This window comes from Otolemur garnettii, unplaced genomic scaffold (assembly GCF_000181295.1).
Source record: "Otolemur garnettii isolate 467f Iridium unplaced genomic scaffold, OtoGar3 scaffold00005, whole genome shotgun sequence".
Taxonomy (NCBI): Eukaryota; Metazoa; Chordata; class Mammalia; order Primates; family Galagidae; genus Otolemur; species Otolemur garnettii.
The window spans coordinates 10,378,520-10,395,895 of NW_003852400.1; the positions used below are offsets into that span (position 1 = coordinate 10,378,520).

At 37.2% G+C, this 17,376-nt stretch overlaps 1 protein-coding gene across 2 annotated transcripts in view; it reads right to left on the minus strand.

Annotated features, from left to right (window-relative positions):
* Positions 1 to 17,376, minus strand: part of CACNA2D1 (calcium voltage-gated channel auxiliary subunit alpha2delta 1) — a 502,006-nt gene that overhangs the window by 96,004 nt on the left and 388,626 nt on the right. For both annotated transcript variants that reach the window (XM_003782628.2, XM_012811373.2), the window contains exon 11: positions 768 to 926. In XM_003782628.2, coding sequence (XP_003782676.1) covers positions 768 to 926 — 159 coding nt within the window. The remainder of the gene's footprint in view (positions 1 to 767; positions 927 to 17,376) is intronic.

The following is a 17,376-nucleotide window of genomic DNA, read 5'->3' on the forward strand; positions in this document are numbered from 1 at the left end:
GGAGGTCCTAGCTACTTGGGAGGCTGAGGCAAGAGGATTGCTTGAGCCCAAGGGTTTGAGGTTGCTGTGAGCTATGACGCCATATCTGCCCAGGGAGACAAAATGGAACTGTCTCAAAAAATAAATAAATAAATAAAAAGTAAAAATAAGAACACTAGTCCACAGTGGAAGACAGGTGCTGAATCCTGGAACAGTGAGCCGGCCAGAACTGTGACCCCTGCAGGCAATTCTGGGGAATCTTTACAGAGAAAGAAATTCCTCCTCTGGAACTTGTCTTCCTAGTGACCTTCATGTCTATCATGTGGACCTCTCTGTATACTTAGGAACAACTTGAAGACCAGAAACAGATGTTTAAAACAAAAATGTTCGGCAACCATTCAATGATCAAAACTGCAGTTTTCAAGTATACGCTGCAACAAATGCAATAAGAAAAAATCATGGTATTTCATACAGACCAACCCAATGCCATGTGCTTACTCAACATTAAATTAGACCACTTCCTTCTGAAAGATATTTTAACACAGAGTTTGAAAAACCGGGGGAAGAAAAGATCTAAATGAAAAGAAAACCTGCATTTCTTATACTTTTTGAATTTGAGATTTAAAAATAAAAACAGTTAAAGATTTCTACTGCCTGCATGCTTTCGCTTTTTAAATAAGTGAAAAACAGCACTGTTATTTAACCCAAGAGAATAGTAACTGTTAGGACAGTGAAATCAGGTACCACAAGTCAATAATAAAACAGAAAGACGTGGTATTGATACTTACGTTAAGCAGCTGTTCAAAAGCAAAACTAAAGCCCTTCTTATAATCTGTGATTCCTTTTGCTGTGATATTATTTACTGCATCTTTCAACACTTTCTTATTTCTTACATTTGCTTGGACAAGGTGTTGAAAACAGCTTACATCCTGAGCATTGCTGTTAAACTGCAAAATAAATAAATAAATAAATAAATAAATTTAGGTATGTTATAAAAATGAAAAATAAAATCAACCTTACCATTTTCACTGGAGGCGTGTTTTATAATTATTAACCCCATTGCAACGCTTTCTCTTTCCCAAGGAGAAGTAAGTAGATTGGTAACAAAAGTGAACTAAAGAATTTTGTTCTAAATCACTGGTAATTTTGTCTAAATCACCAGTTATACGTAACCCTGAGCCTGTTGCTTAACTTTCTGAAGCTTGGTTTCCCTGTTCATAAATTTGGGATTTGAGTTATGGTCCCTTCCAGTTCTCAAATTTGATGAGCATGTAGACCAAAAAAAAAAAAAAAAAAAAAATTCAAAACAAGGAAATATATTCAGAATCCAGAAATGATATGGGGGACCGGCCCGGGCTGCAGGGACAAGTTGAGCATTTTAATTGCGTCTCATCAGGGAAGACTGGTTGTAAAAAGAGTACACTGAAGGACAAGAACAGAGGTTTAGGAATTGTGAGATTTGATGGTAGAGTTTTTCCATGGAGGCTAAACAGGAAAATAATCTGAAAGAATCAGCAACTGGTGGCTTTCAGAGAGATCACCTGAGAGATTGTGTAAAGATCGTGGGGAGATGACGAAGGCAAGGCCAAGGCCAAGCCGATCACTGCGCACAGTTGTTGCTGTGACTCACGGAGCCCTGAGCAACAAAGAGGCTGCAGGAGAAGAGAACAAACTCCAACGACACCTGCCCTAATCTGAACATCTACAGAGGATCACCAAAGTAATTTGGCCAGCCCAATAAAAACCATTCACATAGGTCACTGGATATCTCCAAATAGAAAAGAACACTAGGAGTACAGCAGCAGCATCTGGGATCATCCGATGGTATATTAACCGTATTTTGTGTAAATTCTTAGAGCCTAAACTGTCACATCTGCAAAATGAGAAAATAACAAAAAGTACATTTGTTAAAGGTGGGGGGGACTGGCCAGGTAAAATGACGATATTCTCAGATCAGAAACACGCTAAAATTGATTTTCATAAGTGGGTCACAAGTGGTTACCTATTCTCGTAAATGTAATGAACTGATCTTTTGTCTTTTCCTGTGAAGATCAGTGAACTTAATTTTAAGGTGCACTGCACAATTCCTCAATCCATTAAGCGAATATTTACTAGCTGCCTATTATATGCCAAGAATCGTGGCAGGTGATAGTTTTATTGTTTCAGCATTAAGTAAATGATTCTCATACAAACATATTCATGGATGCCATAAACACTTAAGTAAAAACATACATGGTATTTATTGTGTGTTGAACATTTGCAGAATAACTACGCATTCCACAAATGTTCTTTGCAAAAGCTCTATAAGATAAGTATTACTCCTATTTCCATTTTTCCAGGAGGAAACGATATTACTATAAAGTGATACAATATTATGCTCCAGGAGACAGTCTAGGGGTGGAGCTTCTGGTTTGGACTGTGAGCAGCTGAGGTAGAATTCCTATCAGAAATGACACTTTCTGTGATTCCAGAGAAATGTTCCAAGGAAGAAGATGGAGGAAAGACATTGCCGGCAAACAATGACATGAGAATGGCTGATGTGGTGGTGGTGGGGGGGGGGGAGCCTTTAAGAAAACACGAAGCAGCAGAGTTTAGCTGGGTCACACATGAGGATGACAAATGATATGAAATGAGTTCCGAGGAAGGAGACAGGGACTAGAGGTCTTTTGGAGCGTCATAGATGTACTGAGGAAGTGGGATTTTATTCTCTGGGAAATGAAAGCCAATGGAAGATTTTAAGCCGAACGAAAAATAATTTACTCTAGAATTTTAGGAGATAACCTTAGCTGTTGGTGAGGAAAATTTAAAGGAGGGAGGTCAATTAGGAGGCTATTGAGTCAACTAGCTGGAAATGTATAGTAGCTTTGTTAATTGTGGAGATGGTTAGAAAGGGAAAGATTCAAGATATATTACTGTTCTCCAGGAACACGTATGTTGAAAACTGAATATATTCAAATCCAGAGGAACAATCCCACTGCCTTGCTCATCGCTCTCTCACATTTTTCATAACTGGATGCAATATTATTCTACATGGGACATTTTGAAAACAAAAGAATGTGAGAATTCCCCTGTATTAGTAAGTAAAAATTTAGTTTGCCAATACATTCATGGTAAAACGTCCTACCTTAGAGAATTATTAGAAATGGTTACAGGAAATGTTATTAACTGATTTAGTTAAACCATGAATCCTCATAAAGGTACAAGTTATACAGAAAGTGATTACTGAATAATGGATGGCCCTGAGTTTTTTAGTTGGCCTTGACCTGCTTTTAACACAGGAAAGTGAAACATCTCATTATGTCACTTTAACACAACCTGATTAAATGTAAATTCAAATCATTAGATACAAATTCAGTGGTGTGTAACAGAAATACTATAATTGCACCCATAATAAAACTCATAAATAATGCAGAGAAATGAATAACTTTTTATCTCCCTTAGCAGATCTTATTCTCCGAAGAAAGTGATGAGAAATTTTAAAAAGTTCTAAATTAGATAATATATATAAAAAACAAGTTAGACACATCAGCTTGTGTAAATATATAGTATACACATACACACACATATATATTTACGTATATATTTAAAGGGCTTTTTTTCCCCACAAACCAAAATGGTAGTCTTCGGTAACGTGTGCAGATATTAAGTTAAAACCACATATTAAAGACCTTGCTCACCTTAGAGCAAAAGTGTCGTCAGACAGTAAATGAAAAGATAAATTTAACAAGCCCTAATTTTCTCATCTATGAAGAAAATACATCTTTCTAAAGTGTATATTTAATGATAAAGATTTAGAAAGACAAGCTAACATTTACTGATTCCTTTTCTGATCCTAAAAAATTCAACTAAGTAGGTCCCTGATTAGAAGTGCTGAGAAAAATCATGTTTCGATAGGAAGGAATTGTGAGTTAGCACGGGCCTAGAGGGGAAAGTACAGAGGACTCTATCTCTTCTACAGCATTAGGGAATTCTTTCCTTTTCCCCTTCCAAATATTTTGTTCCTTCTGTCTGTAACCCTTTTCTCCCTTCTTCTCTCAATCCTCATGAAAGCTTGTATGACTTTTCCTGACTGGATCAAATCACCCCATTGTAAGACCTCCTAAATTTCTCTTTTGTTTCAGAAGACATCACAGTTATAATTTCACATTTCTTTATATAATATCTTAATATATAGATGTTTGCATTAGATTATTGACTTACATGGCCAAAGAAAATACCCCTTCCACCACTACATCTTCAGCACCTGGCTTGTAACCTGTACGCTATAAATATTTACTGAACATACATTTTTCACTTTACCCCTTGGATGTGGGGAAAATGAGAACTTAAGAAATTAGAAATGTAAGAGAATTAGAAGCCAGGGTAAAATGCTTACTAATAAATGGTCAAAAACAGGTGTGTAGAGCACCTAGCATGGAGTCAGGCACGTAGTAGGTGTTAAATAAACAGCAATTCTATCATTGAAAAATCGTTTAATAAAAAACATTAGCATACTCAATACTGAAGTCAGAATTGATTCCCAATTCAATAGAAAGATTAAGATAAACCATACCAGTTACAGGGAGCTTTAAATGAGGTTGACTAACAGGATGACCCAAGCATCCTTGAAACATTAATTCCGTGTTTAAATCCATGATTAGTACATTTCAACACCTTCCTATTAAATAGCATAATTAACTTCATACATCAAATTAAAACATGCTTTGGGGCTTAAATAAAGATAATTTCTCCAATGAAATAAACCAATCTTGTTTGTAAAGGCAGTCTCCATTTTTGTTTTAATGTCCTTTGCTGATTAAGAAATCATGACGCAACACACTTCTCAGAGGGGTATTCTGCTCACAATGCGTTATCCAGATACAAATACTGGAAGGTTACCATTGCCTTGATACACAGTTCAAGCCAAACAAATTCCCAGGAAGTGCTCTTTTATTTTTTTCAGGAATGGAGGGCTCTGAAATACACCTTCAGAGAGTACCAAATTCTCTGTGAAGGTTAGTGATCTCAAGTAGTTCTACAAGTCAGAAACATTAAGAATTAGGGACAAAAAAAATTCTCAAAGTGCTATCTTCCACTTGGAACCTTGGAGAAAAGTAGCCCATTAAATCTCTGATGGCCTGCCTTTTAATTTCCATCCCTTCACCTCACAAAGGCTCCTCTCCCTACCTCTGGATTCTATACTGCTATAAAGGAAGGCTTGTTTGGGGGTACTTTGTACACTAATTAGTCATAAAGCATTTGTAATGGTCAAAAATGGGATATATTTTATAGTTCTCTGCTTTGGAAAGATTATTCAATATTTAAATTATTTCTTAAAACATGTCTTAATGTTATGTTTTCTCTTCTTTCTTTATGTAAAAGAAATACGGTGTAAAACCGTTGGTTCAAGCTGTGTAGACGATCAGCAAAAATAATCCAAACCTAGACTTGCTGCTTGGGAACATGGGTATATTTATAAATTTTTTTTAAATGAGCGAATTTATTTACATGTTAAAAATGATAAGTAACATATAAAAATTGTATTATATAAAATATAATTAGCTTGTTAATAATCTCATTAACCAACTTAATATTCTGCATATTAGGCAATACTATCACAAATTATAGTATCAGATGCTATTCACATTGTGACCACTAGATGGCAATACATGAAAATAAAAGAAGGGTGAAGCGAGGCTGTGATCTTCAAAATCTTGGTCATGCTTAAACTCTCATTAAAATTGTTTTAAATTTATTTTTATATTCGTATTTTCAAAGAAAATTTGAAATCCATAAAATATAAAAACAAAATTATTATTCTACAACTCACAAAAATAACTGACAGCATTTATCCACATAATTATATATGCCTAGTTAGAGGCTCCTGCGTTTATTACCAAATTGCTTTCTAGACTCCGAGGGTCTATGCCAATTTAAAGTACATGTGTGCAGTCTTAACGCACTTTGATAAATACTTAAAATTTTTATTTGCTAAATTGTAAGTAAAAATTATGTTTCAATATTTTAATTATTTGAATTTCCTTGATTGCTAGTGAAATGAAAATTGTTCTCACGTCATTGTTCATCTAGTTCCATGAATTATAAGACATACATGTATATTTTCCCATTTTTCTGCTTACCTTTTACCTGAAACATGAACACCTCTTCCTCTATGATTTCTTAATTAATTTTGTGCTTAGCAAATCAAGCACCTATCAATCAAGTAAAAATTATCTACAACCTCTGCTAATAATTCTTGGGATTTTTGGCTCATTTTACATGTGCATCTTGGTGTTCAGTCATGGTGGAATTTATTTTCCCAAATGCTATGAACTGACAAAGAATGATCGATTCTTCATAATAACTTAAGATTCTGATATATTTTTATGATTTTTACTCCTATTCCCTACCATTATTTCCAGAATTTACTATTTGATACAAAATAATAAAAATGTATTAGCTGATCGGTATTGAGAATCACATGTGCCAGGCTAAACCCTTGACATACACTAAGCCATTTAACTTCCTATAAGCCGGTGGTTCTCAACCTTTCTAATGCCATGACCCTTTAATACAGTTGCTGTAGCAGTGAAAATAATTTTATGGCTAGGGGTCGCTACAACATGAGGAACTGTATTAAAGGGTCATGGCATTAGGAAGGTTGGGAACCACTGCTATAAACCATGGTTTAGTTAGCGCTGCATACCAATGGCAGGGGAAGGGGTCTGTCAGGGACCCACCCCACTGATGGTTTGTTTTTGTCTGTTCCATTGTTCACTTTAACCAGATGTGCAAAAAATGGCTTCCATAGGGTCAGTTTCTGATCCCACCTTTTGGTATGTGAACGTTTTAATATGCATCTTATTATAGCTGAGGAAATGAAGCATTTGAAGTTAAACAAAGTGCCGGGAGTCATACAAGAACCAAGATTCGGAGTTCAACCTCAAACCCAAACTTCCTGATCTTTAATCAATTTTAATTATATTTTAATACTAGAGGAGAAAGCTGCTACCCTATCATGCAACTTCTTCTACAAATATCTTCCTACTGAGGTTTAGAAATGTATCTTGCCAAATTAAAATTTCATTTACAAATAAATGAGAAGACCTGACATTGTGACAAGAGTCACCTTTTCATTTCAGGAAGAATTATTAATTAATTCCACGTTTCAATGCTTCTAACTTTATCTCATATATTCACATATTCTTTTCTCTATTTTTAATATAGGCCTAAATATATTATTGTAAATACTGCCAGGTAATTCACGATTTTTGCTAATGATGTGAATGGGATTTTAGTATATTTTACACTTGATCTTAGCCAAAAGGCCGAGAAGTGATGATTTTAATGTATTTTATTAGTCCTTGTCCAGGCGAAACCAGAAGGTCACCTTCCTATAGTCAGTGACGCCATGGGTATCTTCACTTTTGGACTTAATCACTCCTGTCCTCAAATTGATGGTGCTGTTTCCAACAGTGGCTGCTGGTTTGTGGTTTTCTTGGTCCATTATAAAAATAGAAACATACTGAGAAAGAATTATCCACACTGTAATTCAATTTAGGAAAACCAGGTCCAGTCTAGGCTCTGCCTTTAATCAGTATCGTGACCACAATTGATTCAATTACTTCCCCTGAGCTTTAGGTTGCCCCTTTCTGAAATAAAGGGTTACATGTTCTAAAACCATATCATTTCGATCTGACAGTTTAACATTTAGGAAAAACTTTCATAAATAAGGAATAATAAATTCTGAATATGTCAAAAGAAAATGGCACCAATAAACTGAGAGTTCCAATCTCTATTATAATTATAAAGGAAAAACTTGGGTTTGCTTGCAAATGTAAATAATTCATCAAAAGTTATAATAAATACTCTGATTTATGAGTAAATATTTCAATTGCCAGGAATGATATCACAACCAATACTTAGTCTGTTTACCTTTGTTGAAATGTTGAATGGATTTCTAAATAAGTCCCAAGTATCATTTGTACATTCTATTTATAGTTTGTATTGTAGTTTGTATTTAGCTTCCTCCGTTATCTCAACCACCTTTTAATCAACCACTGTACACTCCTGATTCTATAGCACTTGTTCAACAGAATATGTGGGCAACTTTTATTCTCACTTACTTCACCATTATCAAGATACAATAATTGTACCGGTATTATTACTATTAGAAATGCTTTTTCCTAGGCCTCTGAAGATTTGAATGCTACCTCCTGAAGACGAACCCTAATGAAATGACTGAATGGTCACATAATCTTTTATTTATTATTCTTTTCCAACTTTGTGATGTAGACCTGACCAATAAGTACAATATTTTCATGGTACCTAAAGCTGATTACTTAGAAACTTTTTGGTGGTTGAAAAAGCAGGTATAGTGTGGTGATGGCTGGGTTTGCTTAAAGAACACAAATAGTATAGTAAACATATCTAATATGTTTGAAAAGCAGAGATACTGTAATATTGACGATGTGAGTGAGGATGACCCTGGTCATATGAAAATATAAAGTTAGAGCAGGGAGGGGAAGATGGCTGGCCAGAGATACCAGCTGCCAGACTGTCTCAGACAGAAGGAAAATTTTAGATAAATACTTTTGTGGGTTTTTTTTTTTTTTTTTTTTTTTCCCAGTGAACAGGGAGCTTCTGTGTTTTTTCCAGTGAACAGGGAGCTTCTGTGTTTTTTCCCAGTGAACAGGGAGCTTCTGTGTTTTTCCCCAGTGAACTGGGAGCTTCTCGAGGACGACACAGCAGACTTCCAGCCCCCTTGTCCTTTCCCATCACCACAGACCAGAGCCCAGAAAGCAGGTGGCATCTTGCTTCTCCACACACGGTACACCTTTGTCCCAGCCCAAGGGTTTCTCACACCTCAGTTTTCATCAGCTTGTTCCCACGAAAATTTTTCCCAACCCCAGCCTAGACTTCAGGAGGCACAGGGCACTTGGGTATCTGTGTGATCTCAGAGTCTAGACACTCTTGGCAGGATCCCTGTGTGATCTCAGAGTCTAGACAGTCCTGGCAGGACCCCTTCCAGAGAGAGGGACAGAGAGGACCAGAGTGCTGGCTTTCCTACATTCAGGCTCTTTCCCTCTCCTTTGACTCCCCTGCCTGCAACTGTGGAGAGAAACGCTTGAACCAGCTCTCAGGAGCAGGGCCTTCCCCTCTATTGGGGTTTCTATAGAGAGTGGGGCTCACACCTTTCCTCTTAAAGACCTGCAGAGGACTAAGGGGTGTTCAGACTATCATCTCCCTGCTCCCTGACTTCCTCGGTGCTGCAGGGCCGGCTGCCCCATCAGGGCAGGGCACACTGTGGAGTGGAGGGACATTAAACCTGCCCGAGTACCCCACAGTAACTCAGGACCAGCTCGCTTCTCCCTGGCACAGTCAGTGATTGATCTTTTGGGACCAACTAGGCATGCAGGCCAGATCCCATCCACCCGGGACTGGCTGATGGTGTTGTTTGCACGCACAGAGGGGACATCTGTGAACTATCTTGGGACATGAGGGTCCACGTGGGTGGCCCTGAGCAGAGAGTGCCGCGTGGGTCCCAGCTGCAGGGCATTGATGGAGACCCCTCCCATGCAGCAGGCTGAGCTCTCCGCCCAGGGCGGGATCCCGGACAGGAAGCTTCCAGCCAGCAGCGCCATCACAGGGAGCTCGGCCAGTTTGAGCTCCTGTCTACTAAAGATGCTGGAGGGAGACTTTTGAGAAGGGAAGGTGGGTAAAAGGATAAAACCTGCTCCTGATAGCTAAATGGTGGGCCCCAGACCGCTCCTGTCTCACAGGCAGCCTTCCTGGGGGGCATCTGAGACGGCTTTCCACAGAAGGCTGGGCACAGACCTTTGACCTCCTCCCCCAAACAGCTACCTTACCAGCGTTTGGGAGCCTAACTGCAGTTTCACCCAATCCGGCTTTGCTCAGCCTCACTCCCCAGCCCATACTACTGCCGTAGTGGAGAATAAAGACTCACGTGGAGGCTCCCAGGCCCCATCAGCCAACTGGGGCATTAGAGCACTTTTCTTACCTAGCTGGAGCCAGTAAAAAGTTCTGCAAAACAAGCTGCAGCTTGTTCCTACAGGAGACTGCCACCTACTGACAGGGAGGTCAATTTGCATAGACCTTTGCAGCATTTATGGACTTAATCCTGTAAGGTGCAGCTGCAAGCACCCCTCACTGTCTTCAATTGTAAATCGAGTGTGCCAGTGTAATTCACACCATTAAGACTACAGAGCTGGGGAAAGAGAAAGGATCTAAAAGATCATCATCCTCCCTCATCAAAAGAAACACAGGGAATGTGCCCACACATATAGCTCACTGCTGCTAAAAACTACAAACAAGTAGTAACTGAGAAAACGACTTCACTGAAGATGCCTATAACCAAGGCATTCATCCAAAATGTAGATCGCAGTCAAAGCATGCCCCAGCAAAGCCAAAGGGTCCTCCTAATGTGTACTACAGGGACTCCCTTATGAGTGAGGGGAGATAGAAACAAAGAAGAGAAAACACAAAAATAAGAAGTGACAGGGACCCCAGAGGAGAAAGAATCAGCAAAACTCCTGAAGTATAAAAAATCAGAGTGAAAAGACACGTCAAAAAAGAACAGCAGCTCTGCAGTGATGAATACCAACCAAAATGAAAATGCTGAAATGACAGATAAAAAATTCCAAATATGGATTATAGGGAAGCTCAATGAAATCCAAAAGAAAATGGAAAACCAACTTAAAGAACCCAGAAAAACAACAGTGGAAATGAATGCAAAATTCACTGAAGAAATCAAGACATTAAAAAAAAAAAAAAAAAAGACAAATGGACCTTCTGTAATTGTAAAATTCCTTAAAGGAAATATAAAACACAGTGAAAAGTTTTAACAGACTAAACCAGGCAGAAAAAGAATCTCAGAGCTTGAAGACAACTCTTGAATTAACTCAGTCAATAATGAGGAGAGAATTAAGAGAAATGAACACAGTCAATAAGAAATATGGGGTTTTGTAATACCAGCAAATACAAGAATCATAGACACCCTTGAGGGTGAAGGAAAAAAAATGCACAGGGGCTGGAAAACCTATTTGAAGGAGAAACTGAGAGAACTTCCATGATCATACTCGAGTTTTAGACATCCAGGACAAGAAGCTTAACAAACACCTGAGCGATTCATTGCAAGGAGGTAATCACCAAGACACATAGTCAACAGACTGGCTAAAACAAAGAAGGAGAGGAGGGGTTGGGCAAAAACCCACCTAGCGTGTATAATGGACACTGAGTGATGGGCAGACTTATAGCCCTGACTCAAGCATAACAAAAACAATACATGTAACCAAACATTTGGGCCCCTGTAATATGCTTTTAAAAATAAAATATTCTTTTAAATGAAAATAATATTCTTTTAAAAGAGAAAAGAAAAAAATACAAAGTTAACTTATCACTGATTGAAATTGGTTACAAATTCCTGATACCCAAATCCTGAATCAACGAACCCATGAGTTCTTGAATACATGAAATGGCAACTGGGACACACAAAAAGTATTAATTCAAGTTACTAACTACGGTTGAAAGAATTATACACATTTTTTCCCCAGCACTATTGTGAGTGACAAAGAATTAGAGTCAATTCAAGAATGAACATTATGTACCTTGAATTATTCTACACAGAGGAGCATTAGAGCAAAACAGATAGTAGTTGTCTTTACACTCATATAAACACATGTTCTTGAAGAGATGGGAATACGAGGATTAGAAAATAGACAACAAACTAACATTTGAACAACAAACTAATAGCATTGAAATGCTGTTTAATTCGTGGTAGTCAAGGTGGGCCTCTCAGATAAGGTAGCATTTAAGTGAAGACCTGAGCTTAGTGAAAGGACAAATAGGAAGCTGTCTAGACTCAGAAGCATCAAGACTGAGGTAACAGGAAACTGAAGTGATTTCTAAGCTTTCTGTATCTATCCGACATGCACTGAACACTAAGGATAGATCTCGTTTTTAGCAGGTTTATTCACATCACTCAGGAGCTCCTATATATAGGAAATGGCCCCTGGGACCCACAAAAACTGTTAATTCAATTTACTAACTAGGGTTGAAGGAATTATATACAATCTAACTCAGTTCCACTGAGATCAAATAAGTACATCTGAAAAACTGAGTGTAATTATAGTTTAAATTAGTGGGGGGAGGGAGAGAAGATCCCTACCAATTAGCATAAGGTGAAATAAGATAGATTTTTTGAGTGAGAAAATATTTTGAAATGTAATTTAAAGGATGCAGTAAATAAGAATTCATAAGCAAAACATTAGAAACTTAACTATAGGAAAAAGTGCCAATATTTTGATCTGAAATTTGTAAGAGAACTTACCATGCACATTGCCACTTTTTAGAAAGGCCCTTACGTTTTTACGTGCAATAAAAAGATTTTCATGTCTTAGCACATTATGTTTCAAACTGTAATATATGCATCATTATTCTCAAAATGTGCCCATCAATTCATGAGGGAATTATGAAAATGTGGTATATACCTGTATATACCATGGAGTACTACTTAGCCATAAAAAGGAATGAAATAATGTCATGTGTAGTAAGTTGGACGGGGAACTGGATATCATTGCCACTTAAAGAAGGATTTCAGGAATGGAAAAGCAAAGAGGTGTACTCTCTAATAATTGGGAGGTAAGTGATGGTCACAGGCACAAAGAGGTGAAAGGGGCACCAGAAATCAAGAAGGGTGAGGAAAGAAGAGGTAAGGGTACACCCCCACCTGTCAGGTACAATGAACACTATTTGGGTGATGGGAACATTCAAACCCTAGACTTAAGCATTATAAAATGTATACATGTAACAAAAACATTTGTACCCCTTAATATTTTATTTATTTATTTTATATTTTTCTGCAGTTTTTGGCCGGGGCTGGGTTTGACCCTGCCACCTCCAGTATAGGGGGATGACGCTCTACTCCCCTGAACCATGGGCACTGTCCCCCTTAATATTTTAAAGTAAAAAAAAAATTTAATGTAAGAAAGAAAATTCTCAAAATGCTTTTGTGCTCTCTTAGGAATTTGCTAAAATTTATTTTGTTTATTTAACAACTAATATTAAAATGTAGGCATTTTACTAATTAGTATCAATTTATATTTTTATTTTTTTGAATTTTAGGCCTTAAATAATGAAAAGCAAATATGATAGTTTAATTTCAATAACTCAAAACAATTCTCTTATATCTACTGTGCAGTACTACACTCAAAATTAAATAAACATAATTTGAAACATTTTGCCCAGTAAATACTGAAACACACCGCATCTTTCCCTAGTCCTTTGATTCTTCAAACCCTGGCAAATAAGTCAGTAAGTTTCACATTTTAAAACCATTATTTCAGTTCAGAATAAAACTCTTTCTTCTGCCTTGTCATATTACTTTGCTATTTTAAAACTGCTTATATAACTAATTTCTAAGTACTGAAAAGTTAATGGAAAAAAGTATTTACTGTACTTGTCAACACCTTCTTATAATCTCCTTATATTTCCAAAGCAATTAAATTATTTTTTGGCATCTCTCTTTAAAAAAAAAAAACCTAAATAACCTTGATTAGTTGGCCCTGTTACATATAAGCTACAGTAATGTGATCATAACCCTTGTGTAGGAATCACTTGTAAGACTTGCTATGTGCAGAGTCTTGCCTTAGTGCTGGGATGGGGCTGAGCTCCCGCATTTCTACCCACTGACTAACAAAGCTACCACCTGACACTCATGCTGCTTGGCCAAAGGGACCACTTTCGGTAGCAAGGGTATAAACTACAATTTTCTTGTTACATAAATGTGCTATAGATCAACATAAAGTTTTCCTGAAATCTAGATGGATGGCTATTTTATAAGACATGAAATACAATTACTCTATCAGATTTTATTTATTATAAAATTGCATGGCAGGCTAAATATCTTTTATTTTATTTGAGCTCTGGCAAAAAGATGAGAAAGGGAGTAGAAACTACTTTTAAGCTCAAATTGTGCAAAACTTTGCAAATGTGCTTGTTAGTCTATGTTACGTAGGAAAGTATCTGAGATTTTACCCTAGTTGCAAGTCTTCAAGTTAGCTTCCTACAGTTTTATAGATAATAGACATAAGCCCCCTGGGTCAGAGACAAAGGGAGTTTATTACTCATAAAGCAATAGCCAGAGTAACATTTTTTTTTGTATCATCTACCCACCCCTAACTCCCACAGGGCAATGGAGGAGGGCCAGGAGTCACCTGGTGGTGAAGTGTGTTTGGGGCAAGGAGTACCAAGATGAGGGAGGCCTCATCTTACATTGGGGTTTCTGACAATTTACTCATCCTCTTGTCCAAAAAGACACAATATCTTAAATACTTTCTAACAGAAATATCTTATAAGTCAGAAGACATCTCTATCTTTCCTATCTTTGAATGCATACAAATCTTAGAAAATTGGTTCTTAATGCTTAGACTTAAACGTGACCAATTCATAAAGAATTATCTCCCAATAGTTGGTAGAAAAAGTTAGCAGATGATAATGATAACTGTAATAATAATCATAATACATAAACACTTCACACATGACATTTTATTTGGTACTCAATGACATTTTAGCAAGTTACATGATTCTGTCCATTTTAAGGAAGAGAGAACTGAAACTTATAAGCCTTAGGTCACTCTACTAATACAGTAGAAATTTTGTAAGTTGATAATCCAATTGTAATAAACTGGTCAACATATGGAGGTGGTCTACAGAAGGAACTAGGGCTACTATACTGGTACGTAAATGTGGTTCACATTTGGCCTATGAAAATTAGGTCAACTTAAGGAGGTGGTCAGTCTAGGGAGGTGGTCAACTGTGGAGGTTCAACTATTGTTTCAAAGGCTGTGCTTTATCCCTGTATAATTGTGACTAGCACATCTAAAAGGAAAGACTATGTGAGAAGAGTAAGCAGGGAGCCACTAAGTCAAAGGTGATCCATACCAACATTGCCCATGCAGGTACAACTTGTCAGTGGGATCCCTCCAACATAATGCTCTTTACTCAACACAGATTAACATGTGTTGGTTCCCAGATCCACATACTATACAAAACAAAGACTTTTACATGCTTTACACTATTTTATCCAGAGTTAATTTTTTTGTTTATTTATACAGGGTGGCCATAAAGTTTGTGGCCCAAGCAAAGATCTGCCTCCCACAGAGGTCTATTCCTAGGAAATCTGGGGGCTTTCTCGGCAGCTGCATATAGGGGGAAAATTCCAGCTAGAATGGGGCACACTTTCCCTGCCCAGCCTTCCCACTTGGCTCTAGTTCTTCACTCCTCATTTTGTACTTGCATTTTAGACTGTCATATCTAGAATTGTTGCTTCATAACGATCATCGAGACAAAAGGCATAACTTTTTTTTTGCAGTTTTTGGCTGGGGCTGGGTTTGAAACTGCCACCTTCTGGCATATGGGGCCAATGTCCTACTCCTTTGAGCCACAGGGGCTGCCCAAAAGGCAGAACTTTTTAAAAAATTCTTTCCTATAAGTAATAGCAAAGATATTATAAGGAATTATATTTTGATAATTTTCTTCTAGTGAGAAATCAAAGACAATATTTTAAAATGATCAGGAATTAGAGAAGCATCCAGGATGAAATGGAATGAAAGATCCTTAATGTAGTCATAATATTTGTGTCTAATTCTTTAGTAAGGAAATATGTGGTTTTATGAAAATGAAGATCATCTTCATTTATTAACTGTCAACAGAGTGTCCACAATCCACATAGATTTTATTTCCATTTCCCATTGGCTTGTAGCATTTTACTCCTAAAACGTCAAACTCCCTCACATTCATAAATAAATCCCACTCCCTGTGCCAACATTTGAAATTTTGCGTATAAATCAGAGCATGCTGTGATTGAATTGCTGCTCCTATCATCTACCACTGACTTCTATCAAAGCATATAACTGGATTAGCAGGAAAACAGCTACATTATGCTTGAATTTCAGCTTTGCCTAACAGCAGGCTTCCTTTTTACAACAAAGAACAGCCCCAGAGAGAGTAGGAACGCTCAGAAATGATGCGCCATTAGTTCTGACATCCTATATATGATTTAAGCATAAAAAATTACTCTATTTAAAAAAGGAAAGAGAGAAACTTAGACATTTAAACATAAAAATGAGAGACTACTTGATTTTTCTGTCTGGTGGTTCTGGGTGACTTTGGAAATGTGCTAATATACACTTCACCGTAAGTCTCTGTATTACTGGCATGCTCTTGGGGAAGAACAGAAAGGCAGGAGGGCTCTATGGGAAAATCACTGCCAGCGGTAACTACAGAACCACTGTCTTGCTTCCTTAGGGCCTTATTACTATGCATCCCTGAAGTTATAAAAGCTAAGAATTGTACTGTTGTTCTTCTGGCTTTCAAACAGTTTTAGGGAGAAAACAAATAAAATACATGCACACACATAATATAGCATTATAAATACATTTTTAAAAGTTTTTGCCTGAGAATTTCCAAATTAAATTGTTAAATTCGTATTTAATGAGAAAGGCCTATTTGATAAAGACAAAAATGTAATTTTACTTCTATCAAAATATTGCATAAGAATCAATTCTTAAGAAATGTATCAATTTCAGGCAGTTTATACCCCAAATAAAGCACAGTTACTAATAAAATTGAAGAATTTCTTTTAAATTGTGAATTTAACCTGGTGGACACTAAAATTATATAAACATAAATGAGAATATGTGACGTTGTTGCTCTAAGGGTCTCGCGGAAAAGCAATGTCACGGAGAATAAGCACGCTTATTGAAATTGTGTTTTAAATAAAGGTGACCATCTGCTCACTCAGGCAAATGGTGAGCTTCTTTGTTTGTGGTTGGTCTATATAGGGAATTTTGTACATGCGCACAATACAGCAATGACCTCGTTGATCCATTTAAACATCATGTGACTACCTCATAATTAGCTTCCAATAATCCACTCAACATACACCTTTTGACATAACCCAATTTAACATAACTTAATGGAGAACATGTTGTCAGCCATTACTTCTTTGTTCTTATCTGATGAAGCCTGAAGCTATGAAGGAACAAGATAGATTGAATACCTGCCCTTGTTGACCTTTCCGTTTGGAGGCTGTTACTTTGAATCTTTAAGCAATGCATAAAGAAACTTCTTGGGCATACAGAAATTTGTGTGCAAACCTCCTCTCCCATGTGGGCTTTAAGTCAGGGGTTTTTGCTGGAACTTTTTATAAGGAATTTTCAGGCTAGACTTCTCAAAAGCCTTTCATGAGCCCAGGTTTCATCTGTGCCATTAGATACCTGTATGCATTGGGTAAATTCCTCTTCTCTTGAGGTCTCCGAGCACATTTCCATTCCCAGACCCATCAGCAAGTGACCTTCATTACTTACCACAGATCAGGAAATGTTACTGATGGGTATC